Raw genomic sequence first — 18427 nt, 5'->3', positions numbered from 1 at the left:
GCCTGAGCTGGCAGTCGACCCCGTGCCGGGCTGTGCCACACGACCCTGCGGCGCTGCCCCACCACCCACCCACTCCTCTCACTGCAGCTGTCCTTGAGAAGCCCCTGGAGAAGAAATCGGGGAGGAACTACGGCCCACCTGGGACCAAGAGGCTTATCTACTTCATCGACGACATGAACATGCCGGAGGTGGACAAGTACGGCACTGTGGCACCGCACACGCTCATCCGGCAGCACATGGACCACGGGCACTGGTAGGTGCCCAGCTGGCAGCCCCCACTGCAGGGGATCGGTGACCCTCTGCCCAGCAAACCTGTGCCATGCTGGCGCCTCTCCCATCCCAGTGGAGCCGTGCCCTGCCCGTGCTGCTCCTGCGCCACGCTGCTGGCGGAGCTGAGCCGCCTGTTCCCCCCCAGCCCACTCATTCCCAGAGCTGCTGGGAAGGCTTTGGCAGAGGAATGGGAAAACTCTCTGCTGGCGACTCCAAACCCTGTCCAAAACAAACAGCCCCGCTGCCAGCACCAGTGGGGGAAGCCCCGGCAGGGGATCCCCATGCCTGGCAGCACAGCGTGCGGCGCAGGCGGCAGGGAGGGCTTGGGAAGGGAGAGGTGACAAGTGCTGGCTGCCGTGGCGGGGTTTGGGGCCAGGTCTGGCCATGGGGCACAGAAAGGGCCCCACAAAGCATTGCCAAGAGTGGTGCCAGGCTTTGCCAAGCACCGAGGAAATGGGGATCCCTGCTCCCATGTCCCCTCCAATGGAGCTCCATGGGGCTGGTGGGGCACAGCCCGATGGGAGGAACCCATCCCCGTGGAAAGCGTCACAGTGCTGGTTCCTGCGCAGGTACGACAGGAACAAACTGACCCTGAAGGACATTCACAACTGCCAGTACGTGGCCTGCATGAACCCGACCGCAGGGTCCTTCACCATTGACCCCAGGCTGCAGGTACACAGGACCCACGGGGCCAGGGGCTGTGCCCTGGCAGGTTCGCTTTCCTGGGACCGGAGCCTGGAGCGGGTGGGATCGAGTGGGGGACCTCACGGTGACAGCTGGCTGCCTCAGCCCCTGGGGGCAAAGCTCCCACCTGAATTTTTATCCCTTTCTGCAGCGCCACTTCTGCGTCTTCGCCATGAGCTTCCCCGGCCAGGAGGCTCTGCTGACCGTGTACAGCACCATCCTCGCGCAGCACCTGGCCCTGCAGAGGATGCCGCCGGTCGTCCAGAAGCTGCAGCCCCAGCTGGTAGCAGCAGCGCTGGGTGAGCCCCTGCCACGCCGGGGGGGTGGGAAGGTGGCTCACACCAGCGTTGGCCCCCGGGGAATGCGCCTGCACCTGCCGGCACCAGGAAACCCAACCGCACCGCAACCGGCCAGTGTCCCAGCAGCCCCACACAGCACCTCCGCATCACAGCACCGTGCAGATTAAACCTCTGTTCCTCCTTTTCTGCTATTCACGTTCAAAGTGCAGCATCGTGTCCCTAGAAATAGTCCAACTAAAACCTCAGGCTTGTCCTACCTGCCGAAGGTCACGGAGGGGAGAGCGAGCCAGGCTGAGGGATCCCGCCGGAGGCTGCAGTGGTGTCTGGGGACCTGCCTGCCCGCTCACCCCCTGTTTCCTGCCGACAGCTCTCCACCAGAAGGTCGCCTCCACCTTCTTGCCGACAGCCATCAAGTTCCACTACCTCTTCAACCTCCGCGACCTCTCCAATATATTCCAGGTAGTGGGAGGGCTGTTTCCTCTAAAACATCCTTATTCCTTTCTCTCCTTCATCATGCATCCTTGCAGTGCACCATGTCCTTGAAAAGTACCATGACCTCTTCCCAAAGCCAACATTTAAACTCAGCTCTGAGTAGCAGTAAAATAAACCCCTGAGGACTGAGGGATTCGCACGTTTGTCAGGGCCTGTTGTTCTCCACCCCTGAATGCCTGAAAAGTCCCGTGGACTTGGTGCGTCTCTGGCTCCATGAAGCTGAGAGGGTGTACGGAGACAAGCTCGTCGATGAAAGGGATCAAAAAGGCTTCGGGAAGATGCTGGCAGACACCTGCAGAAAGTTCTTTGATGTAAGTTGTGCTGGAAAATGAGGGAGTGCCCCACCCCGGAGGGGCTGCACTGCCAGGCTGAGCTCCCCGGCACGGGCTTGGCGGTGGCACGGGCTGCAGTACCCCTGGGTGCCCCACAGCTGAGCCCCATGGCTGAGCCCCACGGCTGAGCCCCCACGGCTGGCCTCGCCTCTCCCAGGAACTCAGTGAAGACCTGGTGTTCGCCAAGCCCAACATCTACTGCCACTTTGCCCAGGGCATGGGGGAGCCCAAGTACCTGCCAGTGCCGAGCTGGCCAGCTCTGAACAAGTTGCTGGGGGAAGCCTTGGACAACTACAACGAGGTGAACGCAGCGATGAGCCTGGTGAGTGCCCTGCTGTGGGCAGCTCCGTGCTAAGGCAGCACTTGCACTGCAGAGACGCGGCTGTAGCATCGCTCTTGTTCGTGGTTGTACGCTATGGGTTCGCTGCTTTTCCTGCTGTGATTCAGAATATCAAACCTTCCCCTCCTGTTTTCTTCAGGTGCTCTTTGAAGATGCAGTGTCTCATATTTGCAGAATTAGTCGGATCTTAGAGTCTCCCTGGGGCAACGCGCTGCTGGTGGGGGTAGGAGGCAGCGGGAAGCAGAGTCTGGCACGGCTAGCAGCGTACATCAGCAATCTGAACGTGTTTCAGATTACGCTGAAGAAAGGCTACAGCATCCCCGACCTGAAGGTGAGAGCAGCTTTCCTCCCAGCCCCCTGGGGCAGCACCGCCTGCTCGTGGGACAGATCCTGCAAATGCGGAACGGTGCTAAGCCCTGCGGTGGCTCCAGTGCCTGGGGTGGGTGTGCGGGCCTGTGCTCTGCTCTCATCTCTGTGTCTGTGCACTGTGCGATCCGCTCAAAGGTGCTTTCTGAACACCCACAAGTCCTGCCCCGAGGGGCCGCAGCGTTCCCCCAGCCAGGGACGGGCAGGACGGGCTTGTGAGGGAAGTGCGGTGCAGGCAGCCCTGGCAGCTGGCCCCATCTCCGAGCAGAGCAGCAGGCACCCGTCACCTTCCCAAAGGAAGTCTCCTTCCCAAAGGCACCCTCCTGGCTTCCCAGGGCAGCCGAGGGGCACTGGGCTGTGCCGAATCGGTCACTTCAGAGATCAGCTCAGGGGGTTGAAGAGAGGGAGGGTGACGGTTTCTCACTCCTGCCACAGCTGGACCTCGCCTCCCAGTACATCAAGGCAGCCGTGAAGAACATCCCCACTGTGTTCCTGATGACGGACTCCCAGGTTGCTGAAGAATCGTTCCTGGTCCTAATCAATGACTTCTTGGCGTCCGGGGAGGTGCCAGGGCTTTTTCAGGATGATGAGCTGGAAAACATTATCAGCGTCATGAGGCCCCAAGCGAAGTTCCTTGGATTGCAAGATACCAGGGAAAACTGCTGGAAATTATTTATAGAAAAAGTCAGGCGTCAGTTAAAGGTGGGTGTTCACTCAGGAGAGGGGTTTTTGCTCCTGACTTGCTTAATCTAAAACCTATTTGCAGACAGGGCACTGAAAACTGTGTTTTCGTTAGATGGTGATGGCTTTGGGTGAAAGATGTTTTGAAAGGCTCCCCAGCCACCGGTGCACCCTCAGCCCCAAGGGCGCAGCTCTTCACACCTATGTATTGACCTCCCTTGGGGCAGAGCGGGGTGAGCAGCCCCTACAGCCACGACCCAGGGCTGGGCTGTGCTGGGCGCTCGCAGGGACGCCAATGCTGGCACGGTGCTCAGCCGCTGGCCACAGCCACCAAAGAGGATCCGGTGCCGGCCCTGACCTCGCTGAGAGGTGCAGGGTGCACAATCACAGACCATCTCCCGTGTACTAGGAAGGGGAGTTAATGGGTGAGAGGCAAAGTCCTGATCTCCGGCGGAAGAGTTTGCAGCAATGCGGAGCCCACAGCGATGCTCCTGCCTCCCCACGTGTGAGCTTGGCCCCCGGCAGCTGGGATGCCCTGCTCACCCGCGGTGCTCTGCCCCAGGTCATCCTCTGCTTCTCCCCTGTGGGCTCAACCCTGCGGGTGCGGGCGAGGAGGTTCCCTGCCGTGGTCAACTGCACGGCCATTGACTGGTTCCACGAGTGGCCGGAGGACGCGCTCGTGTCTGTCAGCAGCAGGTTCTTGGAGGAAACAGGCGACATCGAGGTGAGCTGGAACCCCTGGTCGGTGCATGCCCCAGGGGGCTGGGGAAACCAGGCTGTTTTGGGGAATGACCTGCACCTCTGCTGCTCTCCTTGGTGCAACGTGCCTGGGGATGGGGGTCTGGGGTGACTTGGTGCTGGGGGCAGCGAGCAGGGGATGGGGTCTGGGGTAAGCTCACAGCCAGCTCCAGGGTCAGAGCCTGCAGCCCCACACTGTGCGGGTGGGGATGAACCTTTCCTTGTTTCCCATTTGTCCTTAAAACACCACCACAAAAACAGCCTGGAAAGAGCGGCTTTTCCCCAGTGCAGCCCAAGTTAACCTGGAGGATTAGAGCCAGGAAAACAAGAGTGGGGCTTAAGAACCAACATCATTAGTGCTGTGATCACCCACATTTCTCAGCCATGCGTTCTGCTGTTTTACGAAAAGCGGTGCTTTCATTCCCAGCCTCTGCGACTGGATGTGGAACCAACGCTGTGGGAAGGCTCAGTTCTGTCCCAGCATTGGCACCGCATCTGCATGACGCAGCGGCTCACTGTCTGTGCTCCTGGTGCAGGCTGAGGTCAAGGTCTCCATCAGCCAGTTCATGTCCCACGTCCACATGAGCGTTAAGGAGATGTCCAAGACCTACTTGGCCATGGAGAGACGCTATAATTACACCACGCCAAAGACCTTTCTGGAGCAGATAAAGCTCTACCAAAACCTGCTGTCAAAGAAAAGGAGTGAGCTCACCACCAAGATCGAGAGACTGGAGACGGGGCTGACAAAGCTGCAGAGCACGGCGTCGCAGGTGCCTGCCCACAGCACCACGCCCGCTGCGGGTTCAACGTGGATGGGCGAGAGGGGGCACATCCCCGCAGGGAGGTCATGGTGGCCGCAAGGTCCCTCAGCTGTACCAAGCCACTGCTGTGAGTCTGGGCAGGGGTCAGCAGGATCATCCCTCTAATTCTCTCCATTTCTCCCCCCATCAAGGTGGACGACCTCAAAGCCAAGCTGGTGGTCCAGGAGGCAGAGCTGAAGCAGAAGAATGAGGACGCGGATAAACTGATCCATGTGGTGGGCGTCGAGACAGAGAAGGTCAGCAGGGAGAAAGCCATCGCTGACAAGGAGGAGCGGAAGGTCCAGGCCATCAACACGGTGAGTGGTGCTGAGCTGGTGCCCACTGTGCTGGGGTCCAGCGCAGGATGGGTCAGCGCAAGCTCTGTCGGCTCTGGCCGCTCACCTCGTCCCATCCTCAGAACGTGGCTGAGAAGCAGCGAGCCTGTGAAACCGACCTGGCGAAAGCAGAGCCAGCACTTGTAGCCGCCCAGGAGGCCCTCAACACACTCAACAAGGTGGGCAACCCCTCGGTGGAAGGCAGGTCCCCAGCTGGTGCCGGCATCCCCACACCGGGGTGATGCTCAGTGGCCCTGTGGTCCCTTCCCAGAACAACCTGACAGAGCTGAAGTCCTTCGGGTCCCCACCCCAAGCAGTGGTGAACGTGACGGCAGCTGTGATGGTTCTGACAGCTCCCAGGGGACAGATACCGAAGGATAAGAGCTGGAAGGCAGCAAAAGTGATGATGGGAAAAGTAGACACTTTCCTTGATGCCTTAAAGAAGTTTGACAAGGAGCACATCCCCGAGGCCTGTCTCAAGGCATTTCAGTGAGTCCATGGCTGGTTCCTGCCCCCTTCCGAGCCCCCTTGCCGCAGGGCCACCCTGGGCAGGGTGTCCAGGAGAGACCCTCACCCAGCGAGTGCAGCGAGGTTCGAGGGGCAAGAGTGGGATCCAGGCGTTTGCTCTGCTCTCCCACTCTGCTGCCCATCGGCAGCCCAAGCCCTGGGAGGAGCGGGACGGGGCCACCAGCAGCCGCGGCACGGTGTCATAGCATGGTGTGTTCTCCCATTCCAGGCCCTACCAGTCAGACCCCAGTTTTGATCCGGAGTTCATCATGTCGAAGTCAACAGCTGCAGCAGGTCTGTGCTCCTGGTGCCTAAACATTGTTCGCTTCTACGAGGTGTTCTGCGAGGTGGAACCCAAGAGACAGGCGCTGGAGGAGGCCAACGCTGAGCTGGCGGAGGCACAAGAAAAACTCAGTCGCATTAAGAACAAAATTGCCGTAAGTGCGTGCTCCCTCCCACAGCCTCTGGCCACGGCCGGCTGCTGGAGCCAGCCGCTGTTTGCCTTGGCTGGTGCCCGCTGTGGCCCCCATCAGGCACCAGCAATTCAGCTGTGGGTCACGGCCATAAGCCAAAAATGAGCGAGAAAGAGTCTTATAATTCATGTAACCTGGAGTCCAGGTGCAAGAACTGCGTCTTCACGACAGGGCCTGCTGCAAAGCTCCTTTGGGTCTGCAGAGCTCTCGCCTGGCCGGACAGCTTACTGCAGCTGCGCTACGTGGGCAGGAGGTAACTGTAGGTGTGTTGTCTTTTGAAGGACCTGAATGCCAACTTGGCAGCTCTCACTGCAGAATTTGAGAAAGCTACAGCTGAAAAAATCAAATGTCAGCAGGAGACCGATGCAACCAATAGAGTCATCACGCTGGCAAACAGGTACTGTGCAAACGCTGGCTCCAGAAACACAGGGACTGTCTGCTGCTCCCTGGCATGGCCTGGTGACAATGACACAGGGGTCATGGAAGCATCAGAGCTCCTCCCTCCTTCCTCCCAAAATTAAAAAATCCCAAGTATGAATTGGGCCAGAAACTCGGGGGCGGGGGGGGGGGGAAATGCAGCCGCGGAGCCGTGTGCCCCGGGTGAGGGCAGCCCACCACACGAGCAGAGGTGGGTTAACCCAACAGCATTTGGTGACAGCTGCCCTTGGCCATCACGGGAGAGTCCCCTCGCCCTGCACAGCGCTGGGAGCAGCAGCACCACAGCAGCCACTCTCTCCTCTCACCACCCCAGGCTCATTGGGGGCTTGGCATCCGAAAATGTCCGCTGGGCTGAGTCGGTAGAGATGCTCAGAGAGCAGGAGAAGATGCTGTGCGGAGATGTGCTCCTGGTCTCCGCCTTCGTGTCCTACGTTGGCTACTTCACCAAGAAGTACAGGGCCGAGCTGCTGGAGAAGCACTGGATCCCCTTCCTCAGTGAGCTGGCGGTGAGTGGCCGCGGGTCCCATCCCGGGGTGCCTGGGGCTCCTTCCCCCCATGCCTGCCAGCACCGAGGGGCTCCCACTCCTCCACAGCCAGGTCCTCAATGGCCCCTCCCCGGCAGGTGCCCATCCCCATCACCCCAGGGCTGGACCCCCTCAGCCTCCTCACCGACGCTGCTGACGTGGCTGCCTGGAGCAACCAGGGGCTGCCCAGCGACCGCACATCCATCGAGAACGCCACCATCCTCTGCAACACCCAGCGGTGGCCCCTGGTCGTGGACGCCCAGCTCCAGGGTATCAAGTGGATCAAGAACAAATACGGGGAGGAGCTGCGGGCTATCCGCCTGGGCCAGAGGAGGTGGGTTGAGTGCTGTGGGGTGGCTGCGGGCTCGGACTGGAATGGCCCCCCTTTCCCTGCCACCGGAGAAGCATGGGGCTCTGCAGGCCAGGGCACCCACGTCCCCCATCAGACTTGGGACACCCGAGGGCAGCAGCACTGATGGGGGCACCCAACACCTCCATGGGCTCTGCAGGGGCTGGGGCTGGCAGAGTGCCACGGGGGTCCCACCAGGGCACAGCAGCTGGAGGGCGTTCGCCGGAGCCCTCCGCAGCGCGCACATGCTCACCCCACGCTGCGCCCACCTCCCCTCTCGGCTGCAGCTATCTGGACACCATCGAGCAGGCGGTTTCCGAAGGACAGACGCTGCTGATCGAGGATGTCGGTGAGACAGTGGAGCCGGTGCTGGACCACCTGCTGGGCAGGAACACCACCAAGAAGGGCAGGTCAGCACACCCTGTTCGCTGGTGCTGGGGAGTTTCACCTGCTCTGAGCAACCACTGCTGCCCTAAAATGCCAATTTATGCCCCTTTGCATGACAGCAGCTGGGGCCTGATCCTTCCCCATGCACATGAGAGCCTCTGGCCACATCCCCTAGTTTTCTCTGGCTATTTCCCAGTGGGGACTCTTGTAGTTCATGTGTTTTGGACCGTTCTAGTCTGTAGAGTCTGGTTTATTTAGTGGTTTAAGAGGAGCGTGTTCCCTGGTGTACCTGCAATAAGGTGTGATAAACTGGGAAGGTTCTCTTGGCAGACACAGAAGCTATTCTGTGATGGGGCTTTTGCTGAGAATCCCCTGCCCCATCTCCCCCGCCCCGCTCAGCGCTGCCAGCCCCAGTGGAGGCAGTGCTGCCTTTCCTGGACACCACCGACCTTCCTGGCCACGTTCCCCGGGGTCTGGCGAGGGCTGGTCCCCCGGGACTGCAGGGATGGGGCTCTGGGACTACTGGGGAGGGAGCTGTGCCACCCTCCCCTTGTATCGTGGCACGGTGCTTGCAAGCAGCATGAGTCCAGAAGCCGTCCGAGAGCTGCAGGCAGGGCAGCCGCCAGCTCCTTCTGCTCCTCCGGCCTTTGCCTGCCAGGGTTCTTTTGGCACTTATGTCTTTGCTACGCTTTTTCCTGACCAGAGAAATATCTCGAGTGGCCAGGAACAGCACATGGGTTGAGGATTTCTGTCTGTGACAAGTTACTGCCAAGTATACGGAAATTAATTTGTTTACTTAACTGAACAGATACATTAAGATAGGAGATAAAGAAGTGGAATATCACCCACGCTTCCGCCTGATTCTGCACACCAAATATTCCAACCCTCACTACAAGCCAGAAGTGCAGGCTCAGTGCACACTGATCAACTTCTTGGTGACCCGGGAGGGACTGGAGGACCAGCTCCAGGCTGCTGTGGTGGCCAAAGAGCGGCCAGACCTGGAGACCCTGAAGGTATGAACCTGGCTGTCGGTGAGATGGTAGCAGAGAGCGGCCTGGGGCAGCTGCGGTGGCTTTGCTGACAGGGAGCAGTGAGATCTCACCTCCGTGAGCTTGCTGTTGCTTATCGAGAGCCAAGAGAGTCCCAGTCGGAGCCTGCCATCTGCGTGGGTGGCTGTGGGTCCACCGTTGCCCCGTGGAGCCTGGCGCTGCCAGGGGCACGCTCGCTGCTTCACCCTGCGGGTGACAGCACATCCCAGGAGGGGCCACATCCACCCTCCTCTTGCACTTCGGTGACAGCATGAAAAACTTGGCTGTTTTCTGAAAGACACGTAGGTCAGCTGACAGGTACCTCAATACGTTGCCTGGGCTGCATTTGTAAAGGCAGAATTTATAATATAGTAGATGATAAAGCCAGCAGAACTGCTGATGGTCTGCAGTCTGTTGCATGAAGTTTGTTAGGGAGCGCCCAGTGTAAGCCACGGCGATTGATGCCAGAGTTTCGCCGCGGTCTCTTGAATGACGCGTGTCTCTCCGGGGCACTGGTGTTGTAGGCAAACCTCACAAAGAGCCAGAACGAGTTCAAGATCAAGCTGAAGGAGCTGGAGGACTCCCTGCTCGCCCGGCTGTCTGCTGCCACGGGAGACTTCCTGGGGGACACGGCGCTGGTGGAGAACCTGGAAACAACGAAGCGCACAGCCATGGAAATTGAGGAAAAAGTAAGCAAGCTACCCCGAAGCTGGTGCTGCAGTGCCACAGGCAGCAGGAGAGCTCTCTCAGACCATGCCGGGCACCCAGCGCTCAGCGGGAGGTTGGGTGCTGCTTCAGCACGTGCCAGGATGCTGGATAACACCCACTTTCATGTGCGTCAAGGTGAAAGAAGCTAAAGTCACCGAAGTCCAAATAAATGTCGCTAGAGAAAACTACAGGCCAGCAGCAGAGCGAGCGTCCCTGCTGTACTTCATCCTGAGTGACCTCAACAAGATCAACCCCATCTACCAGTTCTCTCTCAAGGTAGATGGGGAGCAAGGAGGGAATTGGTTTGTACGGGCAGGACCAGAGTTTGGGGGATCTTGGAGGTTCGGTGTTTCAGCATTTATGCTGCTAACAAAACACCCAGCAGCCTGGGCGCTGAGCTGCCCGCCTGGCTCTTCCTCAGGCGTTCAGTGGGGTCTTTGAGAAAGCCATTCAGTGCGCGACCCCCAACGCCGACATCAAGCAAAGAGTCATCAACCTGACGGATGAGATCACCTACTCGGTCTATATGTACACTGCGCGGGGACTCTTTGAGAGAGACAAACTCATTTTCCTGGCCCAGGTTGCCTTCCAGGTAATGCATGCAAATGTTTGGGGCTTCTCTTGTATAATACTGTACGTGAGTTTACGTTGGTTTAGACAGGTTGTTCCCTTACTTCTGTGCTACTGCTGGATGCTCAGTAGCTTCTTGCCCAGAGCACAGCCCCTTGCGCAGAGGCCGTGTGTGCCAGGGTGGTCGTGACGCTGCGCTCTCCACTCGCCAGGTCCTGGCAATCAAGAAAGAAGTGAACCTAGCAGAGTTGGACTTTCTTCTGCGCTTCCCCTCCAAGGCCGGCGTCACGTCCCCCGTGGACTTCCTGCAGCCCCAGGGCTGGGGTGGCATCAAGGTTGGTCACCCGCTGTGGCGAGGCGATGCCAGCACGGTGCCCAGCATGGTGGGTCCAGGGTCACCTGCAGCACCCAGGAGGGTCCACAAAGCCTCCCCAGCCCCTGCGGCTGGTGAGACCTAGCATGTCCTGGCCCCCGGCAGGGGCTGTGGGACGGCAGCGTGCCAGTGGCACGGGGGTCCACACTCAGCCCTGCAGCAGGCACTGGGGTCGGCCGTTCAGCTGACTGAGTGCCAGAGACAGCCCGTCGCACTGCTCCCCCTCTCTGTACATCCCGCTCATCTGGGGGGCTGAGGGAAAGCGGCGATGGGCTGCTTGTGCCGGCAGAAGGAGGCAGCTGACGAGGTTGTGTCTCAGCAGCGTTTTGGACTATCAATGTCCCTGTGTGCCCGGCTCCTTGCCCGTGAGCTCAGCGGTGTCTGAGAGATACCCCGCTGGCCCATGCAGAGCATCCCCATTTCGCTGGGTATCCTTGGCACCCCGGGGATGCCTCTGGGACCCCCAATGCATCCGTGCCTGGCGGAGGGCAGGTCTGGCAGCCTGCCTGGGCCAGTGGAACAGGGCTGTGGGACGCCTCAGGGCCTGGCTGCGGCACAGCGCCGTCCCCACGTGTGCACAGCTCCGTGGGGAGCCCTTAGCCTGGGGGTCCCTGAGGTTGAGCAGAGCCCAGGAGTGATTTAGCCCTTCTCTGCGGGACCTGAAGGTGCTCTCGGAAATGGAAGAGTTCAAGAACTTGGACAGCGACATCGAGGGCTCAGCAAAGCGATGGAAAAAGTTTGTGGAGTCCGAGGTGCCGGAGAAGGAGGTGTTCCCCAAGGAGTGGAAGAACAAGTCGGCCCTGCAGAAGCTGTGCATGCTGCGGTGCATGCGGCCGGACAGGATGACCTACGCCATCAGGTGCACCAGTGCCCACCCGGGGCGCGTGGCACAGTGCTCTCTTGGCAAGAGCCCCGCGGCGTCACCGTGCCAGCTGTGCCCAGTAACCGCGTTTGTTCCTAACTCACATTATGGTTTTATTTTTCTGTAGGAACTTTGTGGAAGAGAAGATGGGGAGCAAGTTTGTGGAAGGAAGGAGCGTTGAGCTCTTCAAGGCGTACAAGGAGAGCAGCCCCTCCACGCCCCTGTTCTTCATCCTCTCCCCTGGCGTCGACCCACTGAAAGACGTGGAGGCCCTGGGTGAGCTGCTGCCCCCTCCTTGGCTGGCACCAGCCCACGAAGGCTGCGTGCCACTGCTGGTTTCAGCAGCGCTACGGCCAGAGCCGTGCAGCCCTGTCTTCCTACTAATACTAATGAAAAAGGTGTCTCACACCGTGGTGGTTTCCTCCCCTCCCCAGGCAGAAAGCTGAATTTCACCATCGACAACGGGAGGATCCACAACGTGTCGCTGGGGCAGGGCCAGGAGGCCGTGGCAGAACAGGCCCTGGAGGTGGCAGCCACGCAGGGCCACTGGGTCATCCTGCAGGTGGGTCAGGGGCACTGGGGCGCGCAGCCCTGCCGGCAGCCAGGCACAGCGGGGCCCACCACGGGGCGCTCAGCCCTGCCAGCTGCGGCTCAGAGTGTCCCCAGGCTGCCCCAGCCTCAGCGTCCCCATTGACACCAAGGTGGTATCTGGGATGGCTGAAGCTCGGGGAGTGTCGGCAGCTGCTCCGCTCCCGCCGTCCCGGTGCATTAGCAGTCACGCGCAGTCTCGGTGCTCAGCCCGCGCAGCGGCCGGGCCCAGGCTTGTCCTCGGTGTGGGCAGAGGTGGGAGCAGGGAGGGGACCCGGGGCAGCAGCACTGCCGGCAGCGGGAAGGTGCTGCGCTGCCTTGAGCAGGGCCAGCGGGAAGGGGGCAGGAGGGGGACACGGTGGGCTCAGGGAAACAGGGGAGGCTGAAGCAGGGGGAGCGCAGCGCCCCTCGCTCGGGAGCGGGGACACTACCAGCAGGCGAGGGCTGGGGCACGATGGCCCCTTACCCTCACTGCACCACCCTGGGCAAGGCAGGAGGCGAGAGGACATCCAGACCTTCGGTGTGCACCAAACACCGCTGGCCTGCGGCAAGGGAACCGGAGAAGGGCCACAGAGCAGGAGACCGGCAACAGAGAGTGGAGGCCAAAAGCGTGGAAGGCCGTCCAAAGAGGACGGCAGCCCTGCAATGGGGGTGCAGGGGTTTCTCATGGTGCACCCCACGTGATGGCAGTGACACTGCCTGGGTTAGTTGAGTGTCCCCAGCCATGGACACGGCGGTGCCGTGTTTTGCTGCACGTGCTCTCTGTGGAGCCACAGTAGGAATTGCAGGGGGAACGAGTGATTCCCGAGGTTGTACTTCAGCCCAAGCAGTACAGGAGGGGGTTCCTGTTGCAGAACATCCACCTGGTGGCCCGGTGGCTGGCCACCCTGGAGAAGATGGTGGAGCAGTACAGCCTGGGCAGCCACGCTGACTACCGGGTGTTCATGAGCGCCGAGCCAGCACCCAGCCCCGAGGCACACATCATCCCGCAGGGACTGCTGGAAAACGCCATCAAAATCACCAACGAGCCGCCGACGGGCATGTATGCCAACCTGCACAAAGCCCTTGACCTCTTCACCCAGGTACCCTCACCCCATCGCGCCGCTCTCCCCCACCGCAGTCGCACTGTGCACAGCCCGTTCCTTTCGACCACTTTGGGTCAGCGTGTCCGGCTCACCCCATCCCTGGGGTTTCACGGGCTGAGTATTTTTGGGGGCGTCACTGCAGACACGGACGCTGCGCCAGGAGCCAGCCCACCCGTGGGCACGTCCTCCTGGGGGTGCCCAGAGCCCCATTTGTCAGGACGTGATTTAGGGGTAACCAGAGCTGCCCGAGGGCTCCCGAACCAGGGAGGGTGCTGGATTGCTGGTGCCTTTCCCAAGGCTGAATGTCAAGCTGCTGCAGCTTGGTACCACAAACAAGCCACCTTGACTGTCAGGGGGGGTGGGTGGGGGTGGGTGTGGGTGTGTGTGTGTGTGTGTGTGTGTGTGTGTGTGTGTGTTCCTAATTTTTTTTATAAACAAATGAGTGCAAAAATTAACCAACTAGCAAATCTTTAAAAGATAATTCCACGCTTCTTTTTTTAATCAACAACCTTCAGTTCTCCTTTGCCATCATCTGTTAATTTTCTTTAACAGAGAGCTGGCCAACAGCGATATTCACTCATTCACTTGCAAACCCACTCTCATTTTTATTCCACTGCAGGACACGTTAGAGATGTGCAGCAAAGAAATTGAGTTCAAATGCATCTTGTTTGCACTCTGTTACTTCCACGCGGTGGTGGCCGAGCGGCGCAAGTTTGGCACTCAGGGCTGGAACAGATCTTACCCCTTCAACAACGGTGACCTGACCATATCGATTAACGTCCTGTACAACTACTTGGAGGCTAACCCCAAGGTAAGGCACTTACAAAGTGACTGTACCTCAGCAAAATACACGCTATGACAACCAACCTTTTTTAAAAAAATTCATCAGTTTGCTGCACAAATGCTGTCTCTTGAGGAAACACAGCGTTGCCTGTAGCTCTTCCCCTCCTCCCGAGGGAGCTGCCTGCACGCTCTGGCCAGGGAAGGTGCAGCGTCCTGAGCGCCACTGAGCTGGGTGGGAAGTGGGCGTTTAGCACCAGGCTGGGATGAGTGCCTGCTCCGGCTCACGCCTCTGTGCTTTGACAGGTTGTTTTTTTTAAATTACTTTCCACCTAAAAGGCAAAGCCTGCCCTGAGAATGAAGGTGCAATGAGTAGGACTGAGGTCTCACCTGGCCTTACAGACATGATCAACGTTGATCTGAATAAAGGCGGGATGACGGGGGTTCAAAGTGTGGATGACTGTGTCCATACCAGGACAAGATGAAATCTGTGGGTGAACACAAGAGACACCTGAGACAAGGTCTCCTGTCTCACCCCCCTTCACTCTGTCACCGAGCCTCTGCAGGTCCAGGGTCTGTCACTTCCCTGGATGCTGGACAGGCCACCCCAGGAGCCGTTGCCCCGTGGCCCTGCAGCTTTGCAGTCGTGTGCAGCTTCCCCAGGCCGCAGGGGACTTCTGGGGAGCCACGCAGGCTACGGAAACCCCACGGTGAGCCTCTCCTTGCAGGTACCATGGGATGATCTCCGGTATCTCTTTGGTGAAATCATGTACGGGGGGCATATCACAGACGACTGGGACCGCCGGCTGTGTCGGACTTACCTGAGCGAATACATACGTGCGGAGATGCTGGAAGGGGAAGTGTACTTAGCTCCAGGATTTTTGATCCCTCCCAGCTTGGATTACAAGGTAAGAAAAGATTAACATTGCAATTTGCTGTGGAAAACCACCGCTCTGGATAAATGCGCACTAGTCAGAGTTCCCTTATGCTAACCAAGGGGGAATGTAAGGGAAAAAAAGTTTCAATCCCGTGGAAACATGCAGAATCGCTGCGAAAATAATTCCTGTGGCTGGGGTGGTAAGGGAAAAACTTAGGTAAGATGTGAGTAAAAAACCATGTTGAATAAGCAACGCCAGCTAGCTGTGAAGCACCACCACCAAAAGGCAATGACTTACTGTCAAGGCTGAAGCAAAACTTGTGCTCCTTTGTACGTATCTGCTCAACTAACGCCAGCGCCTGCCCCGCGCTTAGGGTTACCACCAGTACATCGATGACAACCTGCCACCGGAGAGCCCCTACTTGTACGGCCTTCACCCCAACGCAGAAATTGGCTTCCTGACTGTCACTTCAGACAGGCTTTTTCGGACAGTTTTGGAAATGCAGCCCAAAGAATCAGACTCCGGAGGAGGCTCAGGTGTCTCCCGAGAGGAAAAGGCAAGTAAAGTTACGCTTTACAGTAAACAATGACAATTCAGAGGCCAGATGGGGAGGACAGATATGGGCCCACACACAACAGGCAGGCGAATATAACCTGTAATAATAACTGATTTCTTACCAGTGCAAGATAGTAAGCAGACAGAGATGATTCTAGCTCAGTACCTAATGCTACAAGCTGTCAGCCTGGAGAAGGGGGAGCTGCTAGCACAGAGCTCATGAGAACCGCTGCGGTCTCTGCTCAGCTGGACACTCCTGTTAAGTTTTTATTTAAGTATATTTGCACTTGGTTTCTCTGTGACCAGGCTCTCCCGTCCATTTCAGTAACTTTGCCAGTCTTTGGCACTGGGAATCATAGAATCATTAAGGTTGGAAAAGACCCTTAAGATCATCGAGTCCAACCGGTAACCTATCACTGCCAAGTCCACCACTAAACCATGTCCTCGAGCACCACGTCTACACTTCTTTTAAATACCTCCAGGGATGGAGACTCAACCACTTAATGTAATTAAACACGAGCAAACGCTTCACCGCTCTACAGCTGCCGAGAAGGCAGCACTGATCCCGCAGCCTAGGGCAGACAAAGTACTGGCCACGGCTGCCTGCGTCCCTGTCCCATCTGCAGCTCTTCCCTCTTCCCTGCTCTTGCATCAGTCTCGATCGCAGGCCGGCAGGCAGCTAGTCACGCAGATCATAAGACCATTAGCTGCTCTCCTCCAGCATCTCCGAGAAACCCGAAGGGTAAAGAGAAGGGGCTGAAACGCCGCCCCAGCGGTTTCTTTGTGTTCACTCCATCCGAACACGCGGCGCGGTTACAAAAGTCAGCTGTGTTCAGAAAGGTTACTTGTTGATGGGGCAGCCAGTGGCAAAATGTGGCTCACGTGCTGCGTCCTCAGCAGATGCAGCAGGCTTAGTAATTTCCATTCATGATGGCAACTACTAAAAATACAGATTTTAAAAAAAAAAAAAAAAAATAAAAAAGAAAAAAAAAAGTCTTCCTCCTGACTCCCTGGATTTTACACTTGAATTTCACAGCCTCCATGGCTTCAGTTCTTATGTTCTTGGCTATCAAAAAAGAGCTGCAGCTTTTTAAGATCCAAGCGCAGTTAGTAAAAGAATAGAGTATTAGTAACAGAGGAGGAAGCACAGGAAAACACGAAGGCAGAAAAAGAAAAATCTTCCCAAGTTAATTAACTGTTAACCCACAGCATTTTTCCTTCGATAAGAGCAGTTCTATGGCATGTTCTTCCCAGGTGAAGTCAGTCCTGGATGAGATTATCGAGAGGCTGCCAGAGCCATTCAATATGGCGGACATCATGGCGAAAGCGGTGGACAAGACCCCGTACGTTGTAGTTGCCTTCCAGGAATGTGAAAGAATGAACATCTTGACCCATGAAATCAGGCGCTCTTTGAAAGAGTTAGACTTGGGACTAAAGGTATGCAGTAGGTAGCTGCCTAGGAAGCGCTTCTCCCTACCAAATAATTTCCCATTATTTGCAAATGGCTGTTGCTCGTTTTGAACTTTGTCTTGTATAAAGCTCTTACACATCCCGCTGCGCTGGGCAGGGCCAGACGCTACCAGCCTCCTGCTTCGTGATGAGTTTGAGACCAAACACTTCCATCAGTCTTGCTTTCTTCAGATAAAACCGCCCAGACTTTTCTCTTTTTTAAAGGGGGAGCTAACCATTACATCAGATATGGAAGAGCTGGCAAATGCTCTCTTCTACGACAACGTTCCTGAATCCTGGACACATTATGCCTATCCCTCTCTTCTTAGCTTAGGAGCCTGGTATGCAGACCTGCTCCTTCGGATTAGGGTGAGCAGATTTCTTGTGAAAGTTAAAGCTTAGGGGAAAAGCGGATACCACAGAAGACCAGGAATCACCTCCATCAGTGTACAGTGGTTAACTGGTTTATTTTTCAATATTAATTTAAGCAGTTTGAAGTACCTGAAATGGCCTCTTACCCCAAGAATGAGAGCAGAAGTTTGAAAGAGTTCACCATTAGATTACATCACTGTTTCAAAAGAACATTAGCTAACCCCATCATAACTTTATATGTCTCAGAAGAAAAAAATATTTAATAAAACCATCTATTTAAAGTATAGCTTTGTTAAAAAAATAATAGCAGTATTTACTGCAATCCAAATTAATGTTTTAAGTTTCATTGCTGCAGTGGAATCTGCTATTTATTCATCACAGACCACCTCCATCCCGGTCTCCCCATCTGGAAGATTACTTGAAGCTCATGTTAGGCACAGTGAAGCATCAGCTCTTTGTCACACCATATCTCAAAGCAGTATTCTGCTGCTCAAAGGCCACGCTTCACTCTAAAATACTTTGCTGTTTTTATTTTCCAGGAACTGGAAGTCTGGACAACAGACTTTGTGCTGCCTGCAACAGTGTGGCTGGCAGGATTCTTCAATCCCCAGTCCTTCCTCACTGCTATCATGCAGTCCATGGCCAGAAAAAACGAATGGCCGCTGGACAAAATGTGTCTTTCAGTGGAAGTGACCAAGAAAAACCGCGAGGATATAACAGCTCCACCCAGAGAAGGCTCCTATGTGCATGGATTATTCATGGAAGGTAAAAGATCGCATCTTTTATGAGAGGTTTCAGATACAGAGAAAGCCCAGTTCGGTCTCAAAAATTCTTGCAAACAGAGCAGGTGTTAGTACTCACTGGCTTATCTGAATTTGTACAGCTTTTGCAAAGGCTCCAAGCAGCAGAGCCCTTTATTCCACGCTAATGTCAGAGACACGCCAGCTGAGGGCAGCACCCGTCCAGTTTACAAGCAGAGTTTCACAAACCAGACTCCGTATTTTGGAAATTGAGACTGCATATCATGAACTTGAGGACTGAGTTCTCTGAAGCTACATGGTTCTAGCGAATAAATATATTACGCTCTTATTTGATGTGCGAGTAAGACAAATCAGGAAACTCAGAACCTAACCTAACCTTTACTGCTGAAAAAAGAGGGGGGAA

General features: G+C 56.8%; 1 protein-coding gene across 3 annotated transcripts in view; it reads left to right on the top strand.

Annotated features, from left to right (window-relative positions):
- DNAH17 (dynein axonemal heavy chain 17) overlaps window positions 1-18427 on the top strand; it is a 39564-nt gene that overhangs the window by 19648 nt on the left and 1489 nt on the right. For all 3 annotated transcript variants that reach the window (XM_087750924.1, XM_087750922.1, XM_087750923.1), the window contains 33 exons: window positions 88-253; window positions 840-942; window positions 1106-1253; window positions 1621-1712; window positions 1895-2056; window positions 2235-2399; window positions 2557-2748; window positions 3219-3485; window positions 4027-4188; window positions 4739-4972; window positions 5155-5319; window positions 5421-5516; window positions 5609-5826; window positions 6074-6281; window positions 6599-6714; window positions 7069-7261; window positions 7378-7613; window positions 7916-8038; window positions 8824-9028; window positions 9568-9732; window positions 9887-10027; window positions 10173-10343; window positions 10534-10656; window positions 11360-11553; window positions 11684-11832; window positions 11991-12118; window positions 12999-13226; window positions 13849-14040; window positions 14738-14917; window positions 15261-15443; window positions 16697-16879; window positions 17117-17260; window positions 17803-18028. In XM_087750924.1, the coding sequence (XP_087607050.1) occupies window positions 88-253; window positions 840-942; window positions 1106-1253; window positions 1621-1712; window positions 1895-2056; window positions 2235-2399; window positions 2557-2748; window positions 3219-3485; window positions 4027-4188; window positions 4739-4972; window positions 5155-5319; window positions 5421-5516; window positions 5609-5826; window positions 6074-6281; window positions 6599-6714; window positions 7069-7261; window positions 7378-7613; window positions 7916-8038; window positions 8824-9028; window positions 9568-9732; window positions 9887-10027; window positions 10173-10343; window positions 10534-10656; window positions 11360-11553; window positions 11684-11832; window positions 11991-12118; window positions 12999-13226; window positions 13849-14040; window positions 14738-14917; window positions 15261-15443; window positions 16697-16879; window positions 17117-17260; window positions 17803-18028 (5658 nt within the window). The remainder of the gene's footprint in view (window positions 1-87; window positions 254-839; window positions 943-1105; window positions 1254-1620; window positions 1713-1894; window positions 2057-2234; window positions 2400-2556; window positions 2749-3218; window positions 3486-4026; window positions 4189-4738; window positions 4973-5154; window positions 5320-5420; window positions 5517-5608; window positions 5827-6073; window positions 6282-6598; window positions 6715-7068; window positions 7262-7377; window positions 7614-7915; window positions 8039-8823; window positions 9029-9567; window positions 9733-9886; window positions 10028-10172; window positions 10344-10533; window positions 10657-11359; window positions 11554-11683; window positions 11833-11990; window positions 12119-12998; window positions 13227-13848; window positions 14041-14737; window positions 14918-15260; window positions 15444-16696; window positions 16880-17116; window positions 17261-17802; window positions 18029-18427) is intronic.

This window comes from Nipponia nippon, unplaced genomic scaffold (assembly GCF_047370975.1).
Source record: "Nipponia nippon isolate SJK-2023a ecotype South Korea unplaced genomic scaffold, ASM4737097v1 scaffold_14, whole genome shotgun sequence".
NCBI lineage: Eukaryota > Metazoa > Chordata > Aves > Pelecaniformes > Threskiornithidae > Nipponia > Nipponia nippon.
The sequence above is the reverse complement of the archived record's forward strand: the minus strand, read 5'-3'. Positions and strand labels throughout refer to the sequence as shown.